The 16,491-nt window shown below is 35.7% G+C and overlaps 1 protein-coding gene across 1 annotated transcript in view; it reads right to left on the bottom strand.

Moving 5' to 3' along the window:
- Positions 1 to 16,491, bottom strand: part of DNAH14 (dynein axonemal heavy chain 14) — a 346,391-nt gene that overhangs the window by 44,807 nt on the left and 285,093 nt on the right. Inside the window, exons 70-74 of the mRNA XM_087424245.1 lie at positions 16,081 to 16,317; positions 11,361 to 11,446; positions 7,444 to 7,600; positions 6,044 to 6,254; positions 2,719 to 2,821 (exon numbers count right to left, since the gene is read on the bottom strand). Of these exons, the coding sequence (XP_087280371.1) occupies positions 2,719 to 2,821; positions 6,044 to 6,254; positions 7,444 to 7,600; positions 11,361 to 11,446; positions 16,081 to 16,317 (794 nt within the window). The remainder of the gene's footprint in view (positions 1 to 2,718; positions 2,822 to 6,043; positions 6,255 to 7,443; positions 7,601 to 11,360; positions 11,447 to 16,080; positions 16,318 to 16,491) is intronic.

Here is a 16,491-nt window from a genome sequence, read left to right as displayed (position 1 = left end):
CAGAAAGTCCTGGCTATGCAGAAATGAGAAAATCTTCACAGAGCATTGTTTCCTGACTGTTAGGACTGATTCTTTTGGGAACTCCTGCTCATGTCTCTAAAAGCAGATGTCTGCCTGCCCCCATAAGGAACTCTATCTCAAGGGGACAGAGAGAGGGAGAGGGGGAGGGAGAGGGAGAGAAAGAGATGGGGAGAGAGAAAATGGGTGTGTACAATCAATATTGCTTTGGGGAGAAAGTTACTAATGTCTGAAATGAAACTTTATTTTGTTAAATTTCAAAAGCAGTTTCATGCCATGTCCTTGGTTTTCCTTTTCCTTCTCTTTCCCTCCATTTTTTTTTTTCTTTTGGGGGATGATAATGTTTGGGTCATATTTGTGAGGAAGTGATTTACACACTCTGGCAAATGATTCTGTTAAAAGTCTGAACTGATTTTGGTGGGGTGGTTTACTTTTTATTAAAGCAGAGAGAGTCATATAATTAACTCCATGTACCCATCGCTCACCTTCAACAGAGGTCAATATTTTGACAATATTGCAAAATCCTGTTTTTAATATTAACTTGTGCTTAGTTGAGCATAAAACACACAGTAGCCAACCCATGAGAGCTTTGTGATACCCTTGAGTGTGTTATTTTATCAGTCTGTTTCCTTGTCATCTTTCAAGTCTGCTCAAATGTTCCCTCCTTGATGAAGACTCTCTTGCCTGTCTCTCCTCTGTCCTACTACTGGCCACACAGTATCGTATATTGGAAACACTTGGTTATCAGTTCCCATTCCTCCACTAGGCTGTGGGCTCCTTGAAGGTAAGAACTTGGACATATACTGTTAAAATATCTTTCTTATCATACAATTAACACATGCTTGTTGTAAGAATTTTAGAAAAACACACAAAAAATAAAAATTATAAAACAAAAATATTAACAAATATATTTATTATAAAATATAACAATATAAAATATTTTTAAATCACTAGTAACATGCCACTTAGAGGTAACTACAGATAACATTTGGTTATATTTGCTTCTAGATAATGTTTTTCTTCTTTTTGTTTTCTTTTATAAAATTTATATCACATTATATGTTCTGCTTTATCTTCTGCTTTTTACCATAGTCATTTTGTGTTGTCAAATATAAAAATATTCCTTTAGAATTTGATGTTTAGTAGCAGCATACTATTTTATTATATAAATATACCATAATTTATTTGGCCTTTTTCTAGAAGTGGGTCAATTGATTAAATTGTATGAAATTTTAAAAGACTCTCTATATATTGCAAAATTACTCTCCTTTCTGCATTAATATCTTTCTAATATTGCCTTATTAGCAGGATGTGAGAGTAGCTATTTCATTGTACCCTTAACCTCATTAATTACATCATAACAATTTTTAATCTTCACCAATTTGATGGACTATCAGAGGTATCTCGTTGTTTTCATTTTCATTTCTCTGACATCTAGAGGCTGAACTTTTATTTTTTCATACGTTTATTGACCTTTTGTGTCCTTAGCCCATTTTTATGGGGTGTTAGTGTTTTTCTTAATTATCTGTAGTTGCTCTTATTTCTATATTAAGAAAATTGTCATCTCTATCTGTATACATAATGGTATATGAAAAATCCCATAAAGTTTTATGTATGTACTAATTACAACGACATTAAAAATGCTTACACTGATGGAGACTTAAAGTGGACTGAGAGCAATGGACCTACTTAAGATGAAATGTTCCTTGAAGCTCTATCTCTGTCCCTCCCTGCCACGCTTCACTCCCCTGCCCCCAGCACCTCCACCTCCCAAATCCCCTCTTCTGGCCACAGACAAAAGGCTGCTTGAGATCATAATCTGCCCCACCCTGGGAGGTCAGTGGAATATCTAGAGTCTCAGGCTAAGAGCTGTGGATTTCTCCAATCCACGTTCTGTCTTCCCCAGGAGCAGGAGTGCTGGGAAGCGACTCAGAGCTGTCAGCTTGGGTAAATCTGCACAGGACACTGGGAAGGGCTGGGGAGCAGTGCGACAGGGAGAAGTTTGTTCCCAAGAGTGAATCTGATGTATCCTTGGGCTGGGTTGGGACTCTATCCAATCAGGAACGTGCCCCACCCAGCCGATTTGCTGTTATCATCCCAATTCTGTTGCAGTTGGAAGGGTGCATGTGCTTACACGTCCGGGCGCAGCATTCCGCCTGTGCCATCGGTCAGTTTTCTTTGCTGTCGGGACTCCATCTTTTGGTCAGCTGGACACTTGTTTAACAGAATTGACCAAGTCTTAGTATTTATTCAAAATCAACGGTGAAGATGAGTAGAAGTCACAGGCAACCTTTAGTTAGGACTTTTTAGTCAGTAGTTTAACTTGTTTTCCTCCAGACCCTTTCCAGAGAATTAATAATGAACTGTGAAATGGTTGAGGGGAGCAGAGGTAGGAAAAAGCTAGAGAAGCAAAGGGCAAGGAAAGGACACAAATTCTATATTCTGGTTTACAACCGTGGGGAGCCTAAGCATCCTTGTATGAGGAAACAAACATCTAAATTGTGAATCACTTGAAAGCAGGGATCTTGCCTACTCCTCTAGCACCCTTCCTGGTCCACAGCATAGGGCTGAGCACAGAGCAGAAATTTAACATACTAGAATTAACAATCTCCTCTTAACTCAGAATTATAAATGCAAGATGATTTACATTCAAACAGTATTCCTTAGTCACTATTAAAATCTGTTATTATTTGTTCTTACCTTTAAACTCTTTTGAAGAATAGGAATTGGGAAAGAACTGTCTGATTTTGAGCTTAACCAGAGCCTAAACCCAGGATCTATTGTCACATCTGGACTACTAAATCTGCAAAATAAAACATTTATAAATATCAGAATGTGAAAAATTTAAACCAAACCAACATGTTCTGAGAATCATAGTATTTCAATGTTTAAAATGACCTTAGAAATCATTTTAATAATCAAAGAGCTTATTAGACTACCAGAAGAACTTTCATCTTGCACAAGAATTTGCACAAGACCCATTAATTCCCATTTAAAAAAAGTAGTTTTCTCTCCCTTAAGAGTAAAAGTGATATATTCTCATTGCAAAAAGCCTGGAAACAAATTACAAATGAAGAACAAAACGAAGAGTTCCACTGGTCAAATCCAGGACAAGTGAACATCAAAATAAATGGCTATAGTAACAGATTACAATGCATTGAATAAAATAGGAATCTATGAGTCCATACTGATATAAATAAACAAATGAACAAATAAATGGGGGAGAAGGGAAAGCTCTTCCTTATAGTAGAACATCGTTTAATAAATTTAGAAGGAATTGTGAAGTTAGAAAGTCACCATTTGGCAAATAATATAGTAATAATTCAGTCAAAAATTATCAACGGATGTTAAAATGAGTGGGTGAAAGTTTGGGATATATACATGGTCTGAAAGTTCCTACAGGTGGCACACAACACTTTAATCAAATGATCAACGTTAATAACACCAGTAATGGGACAGATTGACATCGTGTGCCTCTTGATATGATGTACCGAGAAGGATACAGCATCACATCTGTGGTATTCCTGCAATATTGCATAACCTTAATCTAACCATGAGAAAACAGCAGACAAATCCAAATTGATGGACACTTCACAAAATAACTGACTTGTACTTTTCAAAAACATCGAAGTTATGAAAGACAAAGAGACTGAGGAACTATTCTAGAATAAAAGAGATTTAAGAGACATGACAACTGAATGCAATGTGAAATCTTGAATTGGACCTTGGACAAAAACTTTTTTCTTTTTTTACAATAAAAAGTATTATTGGGGGTCCGCCTCATGGCTTAGCGGTTAAGAGCGCACGCTCTGCTGCTGGCGGCCCGGGTTCAGATCCTGGGCGCGCACCAATGCACCGCTTCTCCGGCCATGCTGAGGCCGCGTCCCACATACAGCAACTAGAAGGACGTGCAACTATGACATACAACTATCTACTGGGGCTTTGGGGGATAAATAAATAAATAAATAAATAAAATTATTAAAAAAAAGTATTATTGGGACAAGGCTAGATATGACTAAGTTCTGTAGATTAGATAATCAATAAACAAACTGAAGTGTCTAGGGGTCAAGTGACATCATGTCTGCAATTTTCTTTCAAATGATTCGGAAAAAAATTACATATATATGTATGTACATATGAAAAAATGATAGAGCAAATGTTAACAATTGCCAAACAGAGATCAAGGGCATAAGGGAGTTTTTTGTACTATTCTTGCAACTTTTCTGCAAATCTGAAATTATTTTTTAAAAATTTGCAAAACAAATCAAAACAACAAAAGCAAAAAAACACCAAACACAAAATTAAATAGAGAAACAAAAATAATCTGAAATCCTACTAAGTAAGTATAAGTATACTTTTCTCCTTTTTTCCTCTCCCTCTGCATCTCTCTCTCTAATTAAAATAAAAATATTATAACGTACATACTGTTTGTAGCCTGCTATTTTTCCTCTTAGTAATATATTGTGAACATATTTCTTTAATTCCTAAATTTAAGAATAATTTTTTCCACATTTTCTTCTCTCATTGTAGGCTGCTAGGGTGATAGCCTTAAATATGTAAAGGCTTGATTTGATAAAGAAGTATGAATTTCTCTTAATCCTACTCTGATTATATACAATGTTTTTTACATATTGTTGATTACTTTTATTAAGATTTTGAAATTTTGTTGTGAAGAACATTTCTCTAATTTCTTTTGTTTAGTGATACATCATTATCTGTCATTCTACTGTTTCTATCTTAATATACTTTTTGAAGGCTGATACAATGTCTGTCTGGTCCATGCTGTGTCCTTAGTCTCTAGAATGATTCTTGGCAAATAGTAGGTGCCCTATAAATATTTTTTGAATGAATAATGAATGAAAGACCTGGTAAAAATGATTGTGTCATCTTCCAAAGTTTACATCTATTGAAATCATACAACTAAGTAATCTTCATTTTCTGACTCTCTTAAGTGATGAAATAAATGTGAAAAAGAGAAATTATTAGATAGTTTTTAAACTCTAAAAGAATAACAGTCTGAGAACAGAATGAATGATATTAGCAAAGTTTTCAGAAATTTAATCAGGCAGTTGCATTTTGGTTTTATAGTTTCCTTGTGGATGCTCACAACATAAAAATAACAGCAAGAAGAAGAGAGACTCTCATTTAAACACACTTTTATAGTGCAATCTCGGCCATCCACAGTGAAGCTGACAGAAATGCAAAGCTGGAGAAAAAATATAGAATGCAATCGGTTAAAACATTGTGAATTCTTCACTTAAAGTTATAGCAACTTCCAAGTACTTCCACTGCAAACAAGAAGGCTGAACCTATGGAAATTTACGCCTGAGTGAGCAAGCACTTTGGGAGATACAGCCGAGGAAAGTGGGTTGAGCTAGAGAAGGTCAGAATAAGCAATAAATATAGGCCATAAAATAAATCATCACTGAAAGTAAGGATGTGAGGCTTTATATTCAGCTGTTTGGAATCATACAGAACCCAGTCATGTGCCGCATAATAACGTTTCGGTCAATGATGAATCGCATATCCGACGGTGGTCCCATAAGATTAGAACCATACAGCCTAGGCATGTAGTAGGCTATACCACCCGGGTTTGTGTAAGTACGCTCTATGATGTTCGCACGATGAAGAAATTGCCTAATGGTGCATTTCTCAGAACATATCCCTGTCATTAAGTGATGTGTGACAGTATTAAAAACTATGTCACAATCTATACATCTGTATATGTATGTATGTTTGCATGTATAATCTACTGAGAGAGTTTGAGAAGGAGAGAAAGTGATAAACAAGATGGAAAGTAAAAACTAAAGAGGGCTTTTTTCCTAATAAACCCCTATATACTCTTAGTGTAGTTTTCAAGTTCTTGGAGAAAAGAGAACCCATATAAGAGAGCTTAAGTTTCCTCCGAGTGACCCAACACATTATTTTGCCCTTGTTTAAGCACAGTATACGTTGCTATTTCCAGTTTTACTTCATTGTTTTGATAATTAATCTGATCCCTTACAAATAAATGTAAAACTCTTACAATTCTACAATAGCGCAAAGCCTTGGCATAAACGACGCTGCCAGATGGCAGTTCTGGAGGAAGACCCATTGCTCTGTTTTGGTTAGGGCCTTCACAACGAGGTCTTCTGCTTTAGCTGCCTGGCCGTGACCCAAGGAAATCATGGCCACGTGACGTGTTGTTCCTTTTAGCTCTTGTGCAAATTTCAGGAGAGTATCGGTGAGGTCAATCCCTGTATGACAATGTGGAGAGAGACATACAACTGTAAACTCATTTAATTCCCCCTTAAAAAACACAATCTAGACTTATTGAGTGGTGGTAGGAGAAGGTCTAGACATAGTGGAAAAACTACAGTCTTTGAAATTAGAACCCAGAGTTCAAATTTTGGCTCTGCCACCTCCTTACCAGGTGACCTAGGTTTTCTAACATATGGGGATGATAAGATCTACTTATAGCAGCAACTGCTGGTTATCTACTCCAACATCGACTTGTCCCTTCCTCCTCTGTAGCTGAACCCCAGTGTTGCTCGAGATGGCCATGTACTCAGCTAAAATACTTCATTTTTAGCCTCCCTTGCAGTTAGGTATGGGCATCTAAGTTTAGTGAATAGGCTTAGGCAGCATAGTTTGTTACATTGTTGTGTAATCGTTCCTTTCTTCCATTCCACTGTCTAGAAATGGATGTGATGGCTAGAGTCCTAGCTGCCATCCTGGGCTAAGTCTTCGAGAAATGGACCGCACCTGTTGTGAGTGCGTCAGGCATATAGCCAGCTACTTTACATGGAAAAGTTCTAGATGAGAAAGTCTCCACGTGGAGGCATTTTGAACAAAGTTTCTGCCTAATAGAATCAAAGTTTGAAAATGGTAAATTCTAAAGACGTATTTGATTTGGAGATGACGAAGAACAGAAGATAAATGAAGAAAATATTTTGCTTAGGAGAAAATATTTTGCTTAAAGTCTGTAGAGCAAAGACAAGAAAAAGGAAAAAAACCACTTGGAGTTTGGGAATACAAGGGTTGGATCAGCAGCGCCAATTTTTGCTAGTTTATTTTATAACATATATATTTTTTCATGAGTCAACGTTAATTAAAACAGTTAATAAATGCAAGGGCAAGCCCAACTTTCAGGTCAATAATACACGTTTGAGAGGTGTTTTCTGCACAGAAAAGTAGCATTGACAAACTTTTGCTTATTTGTGAATCTGGGAAATCTTATGCCTCTTCATTTCTTTACATTTTTAGAAAGATTCATTATTAAACATTATTAAACATAGTTTAAACATTTAATCAGTCCCTTTCTCAAAATATTTAAATAAGAGTAGGAAAATATTTTAAACATAGAAATACCTGACACAGAACCCACTTCTCTACATCTTTTGATGACTATCATACTGTCATCTTAACCGGGGACAAGCAGCTTACCGTTGGAGTGAATAAGCATCAGTGGAGTCCTGGCATTGGATTCTTCATATAATTCTTTCAAATTAAGTCCAGTTCTGCAAGTATATTCGTTTCCTAGTTTTTCAGTTATAAAGTTTCTCACTGAATTCTTTAAACATTCTGGTCTAAGAATTTTTATCTAAAAAAGAAAACATGAAAGATAAGGTAACTAAAAACCACTCAAGGGAATATTCCTTATGGTAAAATTAAATAAAACTAAGAAGTATTCATTATTTAGGCTGTCAGAGTTTTATGGTGATCCTTGTGCTGGGAAGGTTTAACGGGAGAGAGCCTGTGTGTGGTGGGGAATGTGCCGCCACTGCCCTTGACCCTAACAAGGCCTTTCCTAGATGCCAGGGCCACCTTGTGCCCCCATGTCTTTCATACTCTGACCGAGATCTCTCTTTGGATGCAAAAATCCAAGTTATGGTCCCGATTCTGCAAAAAGAGACCTTTCCCCTGCATTTCTTCCTGCTGTGCTGTACATCTCTAGAGCAAGAGAACCCTACAGTGTTGGGGGATGAAAATTCAGGATAGCACAACTGGATAAGTACTAACTCCTCCACTAATAAAATGAAAATAAGTAGCACGATATTTGTGTGTTTAAGCAAACTGAGTACATACCTACAAAGAAGTCTAGAGTGACTAAAAGATTCTGAAAAACAGTATTCATGTAGTAAGTAGAAGTTCAGGACCTACTGGAATCATTGCAAAATTCAGAGGAAAGACCTTTCCATGAAAATTGTTTTACACAAATCACTTATGTGCTATTTCTTTAGAGAAGGATTATGAATTCTGTCCTGAGCATTTTCAGCATTAGAGGCTCCATCATTTAAGGCAAAGCCAAACTGTATGTGTTTGTGGATCTGTGCAGATGTACTAGGGTGAACCATGGGAAACCATTTTTGCCAGTCGAGAACTGTCAAATGAATTCAATTTTACTAGCTCTTTTCTATGCAGCTGCAAATAGTTCTGAAATTTTTCTCATGTCCACATCCCCTCATGGTCGTCTTTCCTCCCTTCGTTTCAGTCCAATAGGCTATAGCGATGGAGAGAGGTGAATAAACTAGACACAGTCCTTGCCCTCAAGGACGTTATCCTTCTCCAGGTTGAGCCTTCTTTCTAATATATTCTAAATCTCTTATGTGGCAATTTCAATTTCTGACTTTTATAGGTCAGACCCAGTTTCGAATATTCTAACTCAGTTTCCCTATACGTACACTCCACACTTTATCAGACCACGTCTCCTGATTGGGGCTTTGGAAAATGCAATTGCTATACTCATACAGTTTCTAGTTCATAAACTAAAATCATCTGGAGCTTATTGGAGGAAGGTGATGTAGCATGGGTTTTAAAATCTAGTTAATTTTGTTGTTAAGGTAATACATACTTGCTACATAAAATTCAAACAATACAAAAAGGTATAAACTGAAAAATGAAGATCCTACTTCCTAGATAACCACTGTTTTCTCTTGTGGCTCCTTATAGATACTCTTACACACATACAAGCATCTCTCTATCTACCTCTTTTTTTCCACAAATGGAGTTGTGCTATACAGATTGTTCAGTATTTTGCATTTGTCAGTTACTATAGCTTAAATATATTTTTATGTCATGACTATGTCAATAATCCACACGTACAGTAGAGGTATCAATCTGTCTATAGTTGTTAGGTGGATAACGTAACTTAGAGAAGTGGGTTGGATAGAAGAAAAATAATGATGTAATCCATGCAGAAATAGAAGTATAATGATGTACACATGAAATTTATACAATGTTATAAACCAATGTTACCACAATAAACAGACAAAAAAAAAAAAAAGAAAAACAAATAGGCAAATATGATGCTAAATGGCAACTAACATTCAACTTCAGTGTCAGGACGCAATAGGGATCAGTGAAGACTGTGGTGCCCTGGTCCAAAGGGGCTGACACTACTCAGCATTTTGCTATTGCTATTGAGGATTGTGGGCCCGGTATTGCCTGATCTTCTAATTTTTTTTTTGATAAAATCTGGAAATCTAGATTTTTATGTGAAATCTCTCAATTTGCAAATTTTGGCTCAAAAGAAAAAACCCAAACAAAAGAAAACACAAAAAACAAACTTGTATACCTATGTTCATAGCAGCATTATTCATAATAGCCAAAAGGTGAAAGCAACCCATATGTCCATGGACAGATGAATGGATAAATAAAACGTGGTATATACATACAATGGAATATCATTCAGCCTTAACAAGGAAGGAAATTCTGACACATGGTACAACATGGATGAACTTTGAAGACATTATGCTAAGTGAAATAAGCCAGACACAAAAAGATAATCATTGCATGATTCCACTTATATGAGGTACCTAGAGTAGTCAAATTCATAGAGACAGAAAGTGGAATGGTAGTTGCCAGGGTCTAGTGTGAGGAAGCAATGGGGATTTATTGTTTAATAGGTACAGAGTTTCCATTTGGGATGATGAGAAATTTCTGGAAATGGATAGTGGTGATAGTTGCACAACATTGTGAATGTACTTAATGCCACCGAATTTTTACACTTAAATAGGGTTAAAAGGGATTATTATGAAGACCAAATGAAATAATGTATGCACAGTTTGCCACAATAAAAAAATAGAAATAAACTCACTTTAAGATATATGTACATAGATTTTTTAAAATAGTGTAAGATGTTTTAGTTATTTTATTTGAAGACTTTGGAGTTTGTAAGAAAGATCTCCATAGGTTCAAACTCATTTGTTTAGTGATAAACTGCACTTGAAATGTTGGGAAAAACCCACAAAACTGCAGGCCAAATAAAACATGTCTATAAGCCAGATGCAGTTTTCAAATTTTTTTTGCAATTTCTATCTAGAGTGAACTTTAACAAGTGTTGCAAAAATAAAATTTAAGGCAGAAGTCAAAAGAAGGATTACTGGCTGTCCAGGCTGGTATTTGCAGAAGTTAGAGTGAAGAGGAGAATGAGAAGAGGGATTTTCCCCTCATGAAACTAGAGCGTACATGTGAAAATAAAAAGATTTTTTGAGGTGATAAGGACGAATTTAGGATGATCTACTTTGGAAAGTATGATAGAGTGTTACTGCCAAGAGCACAGATTTTCGAGTCAAGCCGTCTGAGTTTCAGTCCTGGTTCTATCAGGCAATTTCTAAGCCTTGGCTTCCTGTTCTGTAAAATGGGAAAAATAATCATGCCTACTCGTTAAGATTACTATGAGGAGTAAATGAAATGATGTATGTACAATGCTAAGCTTTTGATGTTTTAAGGATCTCATGAATGACACCCATTCGCATCCCTAACCCACCAACCCCCACAGCCAGATTCTGAAGCAATTGAGAAAGAGAGGAGTCAGGCAAAATAGCACCTTTATTAACAATAAGGGCCACGGTGGTTGATTTGGTTTAGGTGTGTGCTTCCTGACACTGAGCCCTAGAATTAGACAGACTTACCCGTCACAAGCAGTGCTGGGCAGCCATTGGCTTCTCCCTACAGAGCCAGGGTCTGCTCTTGTACAGTTTATGGCCTTGAGAAGCAGAGCAGAAAGCACACTTTTTGCAGGCAGGCAGAACCCAAAAGGGACAAGGGAGAGGGGCCGAGCCATGCACTCTGAATTAATCTCTCAAATTTACCCATCTTGCAAGTCCTTCCTCTTCTCCAGGGAGGAGTGAATGAAGGGGCAGAGAGATGCCAGGAATAGTACTCTAATTGGACCCCCTCCACATAGAAGAAACATTAAGATGGAGTGTAAGTGCTCCCCTCTAACATTAATGTTTGCTAAGTGTTACCTTGTAAAATCCATATATTTTGCTTATACACTTTTAAATTTGAAGGGTTTAAGTTACTGAAAAGGGCTCAAAACATTTAGAATATCAATATTTTCTCATAGCACATCTTACCAAAATAAGTCTTTGAAATGGAGTGAGTTTCTCCCAGGGAAAATTGATGGGACTGTCAATTTCTTCACTTTCATTCAAAAGTGCAGCTAGATATAATTTAGAGAAAGAAACTGAGATTAACAATGAAGTACTTTGGATCACTAGAGACACCACAATGAGAATTTTTGTTATAAAATTGTGAAGTTTTTGAGGCATTACAAACTATTCTTAATATTGCAAAAGAGGTGGACACTAAGGTAGATTTAAATTTTATCTTGGCTGTAGTGAAGTGGTCAATAAATAGTGCTCTCACAAGATAGTGGACAGCAGCAGCAAAAACATAAGCAATAGGCATAGCCAATACTTTACAACCTACTCCTGCACATGTGATGTCTGAGGAATATAAACTACTAATTCTAGAGGTTAGAGATTTCTAGTCATAATCTATCTATAACAGATAGGAACTGAGAATCAAATGGAAATGCAACAAGATTCTCAAATTTTTGAAAAACTGAATATTATGCATATATATTTTTTAATACTGACCCCTCTTACTACTGCAATAGCATCCTACTGGGTCATACTCTTTTGTAAGGTGGAAGCCTTCTAGTTTCCATTTCCAGCTCTCTCAGATAACAGCTATCATTTCTACCTACCTTATATTTCTATGGTATTTCCCCAGTGTCTAACTTCAAATACAACTTAGATTGTAGAAACAGCTGTTTTAAATATAGCTAAGATAGGTTTGTTGATCTTAAAAAAAAAGTCCATGATACATGAAAATCTAGTTACAAATTGGGGTTATAAATTTGGGGTTACTTACAAAATAAACCGATCTTCACTTTACCAAAAGGGTCAGTAAAGAGTTTCTTTAAATAAAAGATATGGACTCTTGTCTTACAATATAGTAAATAATGAATCCAACTGTTCCAAAAAATTGAGGAGGCAGGGAAGCTCCCTAACTCATTCTACAAAGCCGACATTACCCTGATACCAAAACCAGACAAGGACAACACAAAAAAAGAAAATTACAGGCCAATATCACTGATGAACATCGATGCAAAAATCCTCAACAAAATACTAGCAAATCGCATACAACAATACGTTAAAAAGATTATACACCATGATCAAGTGGGATTTATTCCAGGTATGCAGGGATGGTTTAACATTCGCAAATCAATCAACGTGATACACCACATTAATAAAATGAAGAATAAAAATCACATAATCATCTCAATAGATGCAGAGAAAGCATTTGACAAGATACAGCATCCATTTAGGATAAAAACTCTGAATAAAATGGGTATAGAAGGAAAGTACCTCAACATAATAAAGACCATATATGAGAAGCCCACAGCTAATATCATCCTCAATGGTGAAAAACTGAAAGCTATCCCTCTAAGAACAGGAACCAGACAAGGATGCCCACTGTCACCACTCCTGTTTAACATAGTACTGGAAGTCCTAGCCAGAGCAATCAGGCAAGAGAAAGAAATAAAAGGGATCCAAATAGGAAAGGAAGAAGTGAAACTGTCACTATTTGCAGATGACATGATTTTATATATAGAAAATGCTAGAGAATCCACCAGAAAACTTTTAGAAGTAATAAACGAATATGGTAAAGTTGCAGGATACAAAATCAACATACAAAAATCAGTTGCATTTCTATACACTAACAATGAAGTAGCAGAAAGAGAAATTAAGAATACCATCCCATTTACAATTGCAACAAAAAGAATAAAATACCTAGGAATAAACTTAACCAAAGAGGTGAAAGATCTGTACACCGAAAACTATAAAACATTGCTGAAAGAAATTGAAGAAGACACAAAGAAATGGAAAGATATTCCGTGCTCTTGGATTGGAAGAATTAACATAGTTAAGATGTCCATACTTCCTAAAGCCATCTATAGATTCAACGCAATCCCTATCAAAGTTCCAACAACATTTTTCACAGAAATAGAACAAAGAATCCTAAAATTTATATGGAACAACAAAAGACCCCGAATAAGTAAAGGAATCCTGAGAAAAAAGAACAAAGCTGGAGGTATCACACTCCCTGATTTCAAAATATACTACAAAGCTATAGTAACCAACACAGCATGGTACTGGCACAAAAACAGACACACAGATCAATGGAATAGAATCGAAAGCCCAGAAATAAACCCCCACATCTGTAGACAGTTAATCTTTGACAAAGGAGCCAAGAACATACAATGGAGAAAAGAAAGTCTCTTCAACAAATGGTGTTGGGAAAACTGGATAGCCACATGCAAAAAAATCGAAGTAGACCCTTACCTTACACCATACACAAAAATTAACTCCAAATGGATTAAAGACTTGAATGTAAGACCTGAAACTATGAAACTTCTAGAAGAAAACATAGGCAGTACGCTCTTCAACGTCGGTCTTGGCAACATATTTTCAAGCACCATGTCTGACCAGGCAAGAGAAACAATAGGAAAAATAAACAAATGGGACTCCATCAAACTAAAAAGCTTCTGCACAGCAAAGGAAACCATCAACAAAACGAAACAACAATCTAACAATTGAGAGAAGATATTTGGAAACCATACATCTGATAAGGGCTTAATCTCCAAAGTATGTAAAAAACTCATGCATCTCAACAACAAAAAAACTACCAACCCAATTAAAAAATGGGCAAAAGACCTGAACAGACATTTCTCCAAAGAAGATATACAGATGGCCAACAGACACATGAAAAGATGTTCAAAATCATGAACTATCAGGGAAATGCAAATCAAAACTACAATGAGATATCACCTCACGTCCCACAGAGTGGCTATAATTAACAAGACAGGAAACAACATGTGTTGGAGAGGATGTGGAGAGAAGAGAACTCTCATATACTGCTGGTGGGAGTAACTGGTGCAGCCACTATGGAAAACAGTATGGAGATTCCTCAAAAAATCAAGGATAGAACTACCATATGATCCAGCTATTCCACTGTTGAGTATTTATCCAAAGAACTTGAAAACACCAATTTGTAAAGGTACATGCACCACTGTGTTCATTGCAGCGTTATTCACAATAGCCAAGACTTGGAAGCAACCTAAGTGCCCATCAAGGGACGAATGGATAAAGAAGATGTGGTATATATACACAATGGAATACTACTCAGCCATAAGAAACGATGAAATCCAGCCATTTGTGACAACATGGATGGACATTGAGGGTATTATGCAAAGTGAAATAAGTCAGAGGGAGAAGGTCAAATACCGTATGATTTCCTTCATTAAGTAGTATATAATAACAACAATAAACAAACACATAGAGACAGAGATTGGATTGGTGGTTACCAGAGGGGAAGGGGGGAGGGAGGAGGGCGAAAGGGATAATTCGGCACATGTGTGTGGTGATGGGTTGTAATTAGTATTTTGGTGGTGAACATGATGTAATCTATGCAGAAATAGAAGTATAATGATGTACACCTGAAATTTATACAATGTTATAAACCAATGTGACTGCAATAAACAAAAAATTAAAAAAAAAAAAATAAATCCAAGATAGATTTGTGACAAATGCAACAAAATAAAACAATAATGACCCAGAGAGAAAACTCTAGGGGAGGAGGAGAACTTCTTAACCAGAATTGGAAATCAAGAAGCTAGAACAGGAAAACAAATAGATGTAACTGACTACACAAACATTTAAAGGTTGTATGGGACAGGTACTATAAACGAATTCAATAGACAACAGATTTCGAAAAATATTTGAATGAATAGGTTAACACCTTTAACAAAACAAAAAGTTAATCATCTATGACACTAATTGAGTACTTACAGATGGACAAAAAAGAGATAAACAATGTAGTAGAAAAATGGGCAAAGTACATGAATGAGCAAATCCAAATGGTCAACGAACATGGTGATAAGGTACTTAAACTTGGCAGTAATCAGGGAAATTCAAATTAAAGTACTTCTCAGATTGGCAAAAGTTAAAAAAAAAACCACGACTCCTCTTAGAAAAGGGGCACTCATACATTGCTGGTGGAAATATAAATTATCATGGACTTTTAAGAAAAAGCAACCTGGCAGCAACTATTAACATAAAAAGAATATACTTTTGACCAGCAATTCCACTTCTGGCTATCCATCCCATAGAAATAGAAGCAAAGGAAATATGTTTAAGGATATTTATATTATTGCATAACATAATTGTATATTGTGGCAAAAATCTGGAAGCAAAATGGAGAAAAATGTGGAAGGAAACAAATCAGGTTGTATTCTGAATGGGGTGATGTGGGTGGAAATGACACAGAAAATTGAGGAGAGTTCAAAGTGCAAAAACAAAAAGGAAAGGAGGTTCTAAAAATAGCAAGGCATTTATAGTAAGTTCTATTTCCTGGGTAATTTTTAAAACACATATCTGTTATATAAAACAACATATAAAACACATTATTATATAAAATATATATCTGTTATATATGTAGGCTTGTTCAGATTCAAGATTCAAAACTAGTGTGGCATAATGAAACTAGTGTGGTTTATTTTATCTCTGAAGTTTTGACTTAGAGTTTCTCAACAACAATGATGTTCATAATCATTTCACAATATTCTTGTGAGGATAACATTAAATAACATGAGATGTGCTTATAATATAGTTATGTTCCACCCTTCAATTTTTCATAATATAAGATATTGAATTACATTCATAAATTGATAATCTACGTACACATATACGTAATTAAACTAGATTAAAATATTGAATGTTTTCTTACTTTCCTCTGGTGATTTCTTACTTTTTTCCAATGAAGTGTTTTCTGAAGAGAAAGGTATGCTCATCAGAAAATATACATCCTTACTGTTATTAAAAGCATTCCATTGTGATACATTTGATAAAAGGGATTTGCATAGAAGAGAAAATGGTGCTAGTTCACCACTGACATATTGGCACTCCTTCCACCTGGAATCCGACAACCACTGAAGATGTCGATTTCTACAGATTTCATATATGCCTAATAGAAAATAAAAAATGATCACATTAGAAGAGATATATTCTTTACCTTTTCGTTACTCATTAAAAGTAGATGCTTAATAAATATTTGTTGTTCAGGAAAAGCCATTTTATATAAAAATTAATTACATAAAAGTTAATTTTTTATTGTGGTAAAAACACATATAAAATTTAC

This window comes from Ceratotherium simum, chromosome 36 (assembly GCF_057802395.1).
Source record: "Ceratotherium simum simum isolate JZ-2026a chromosome 36, ASM5780239v1, whole genome shotgun sequence".
Classification (NCBI taxonomy): domain Eukaryota; kingdom Metazoa; phylum Chordata; class Mammalia; order Perissodactyla; family Rhinocerotidae; genus Ceratotherium; species Ceratotherium simum.
This window is presented reverse-complemented; position numbering and strand designations above follow the sequence as displayed.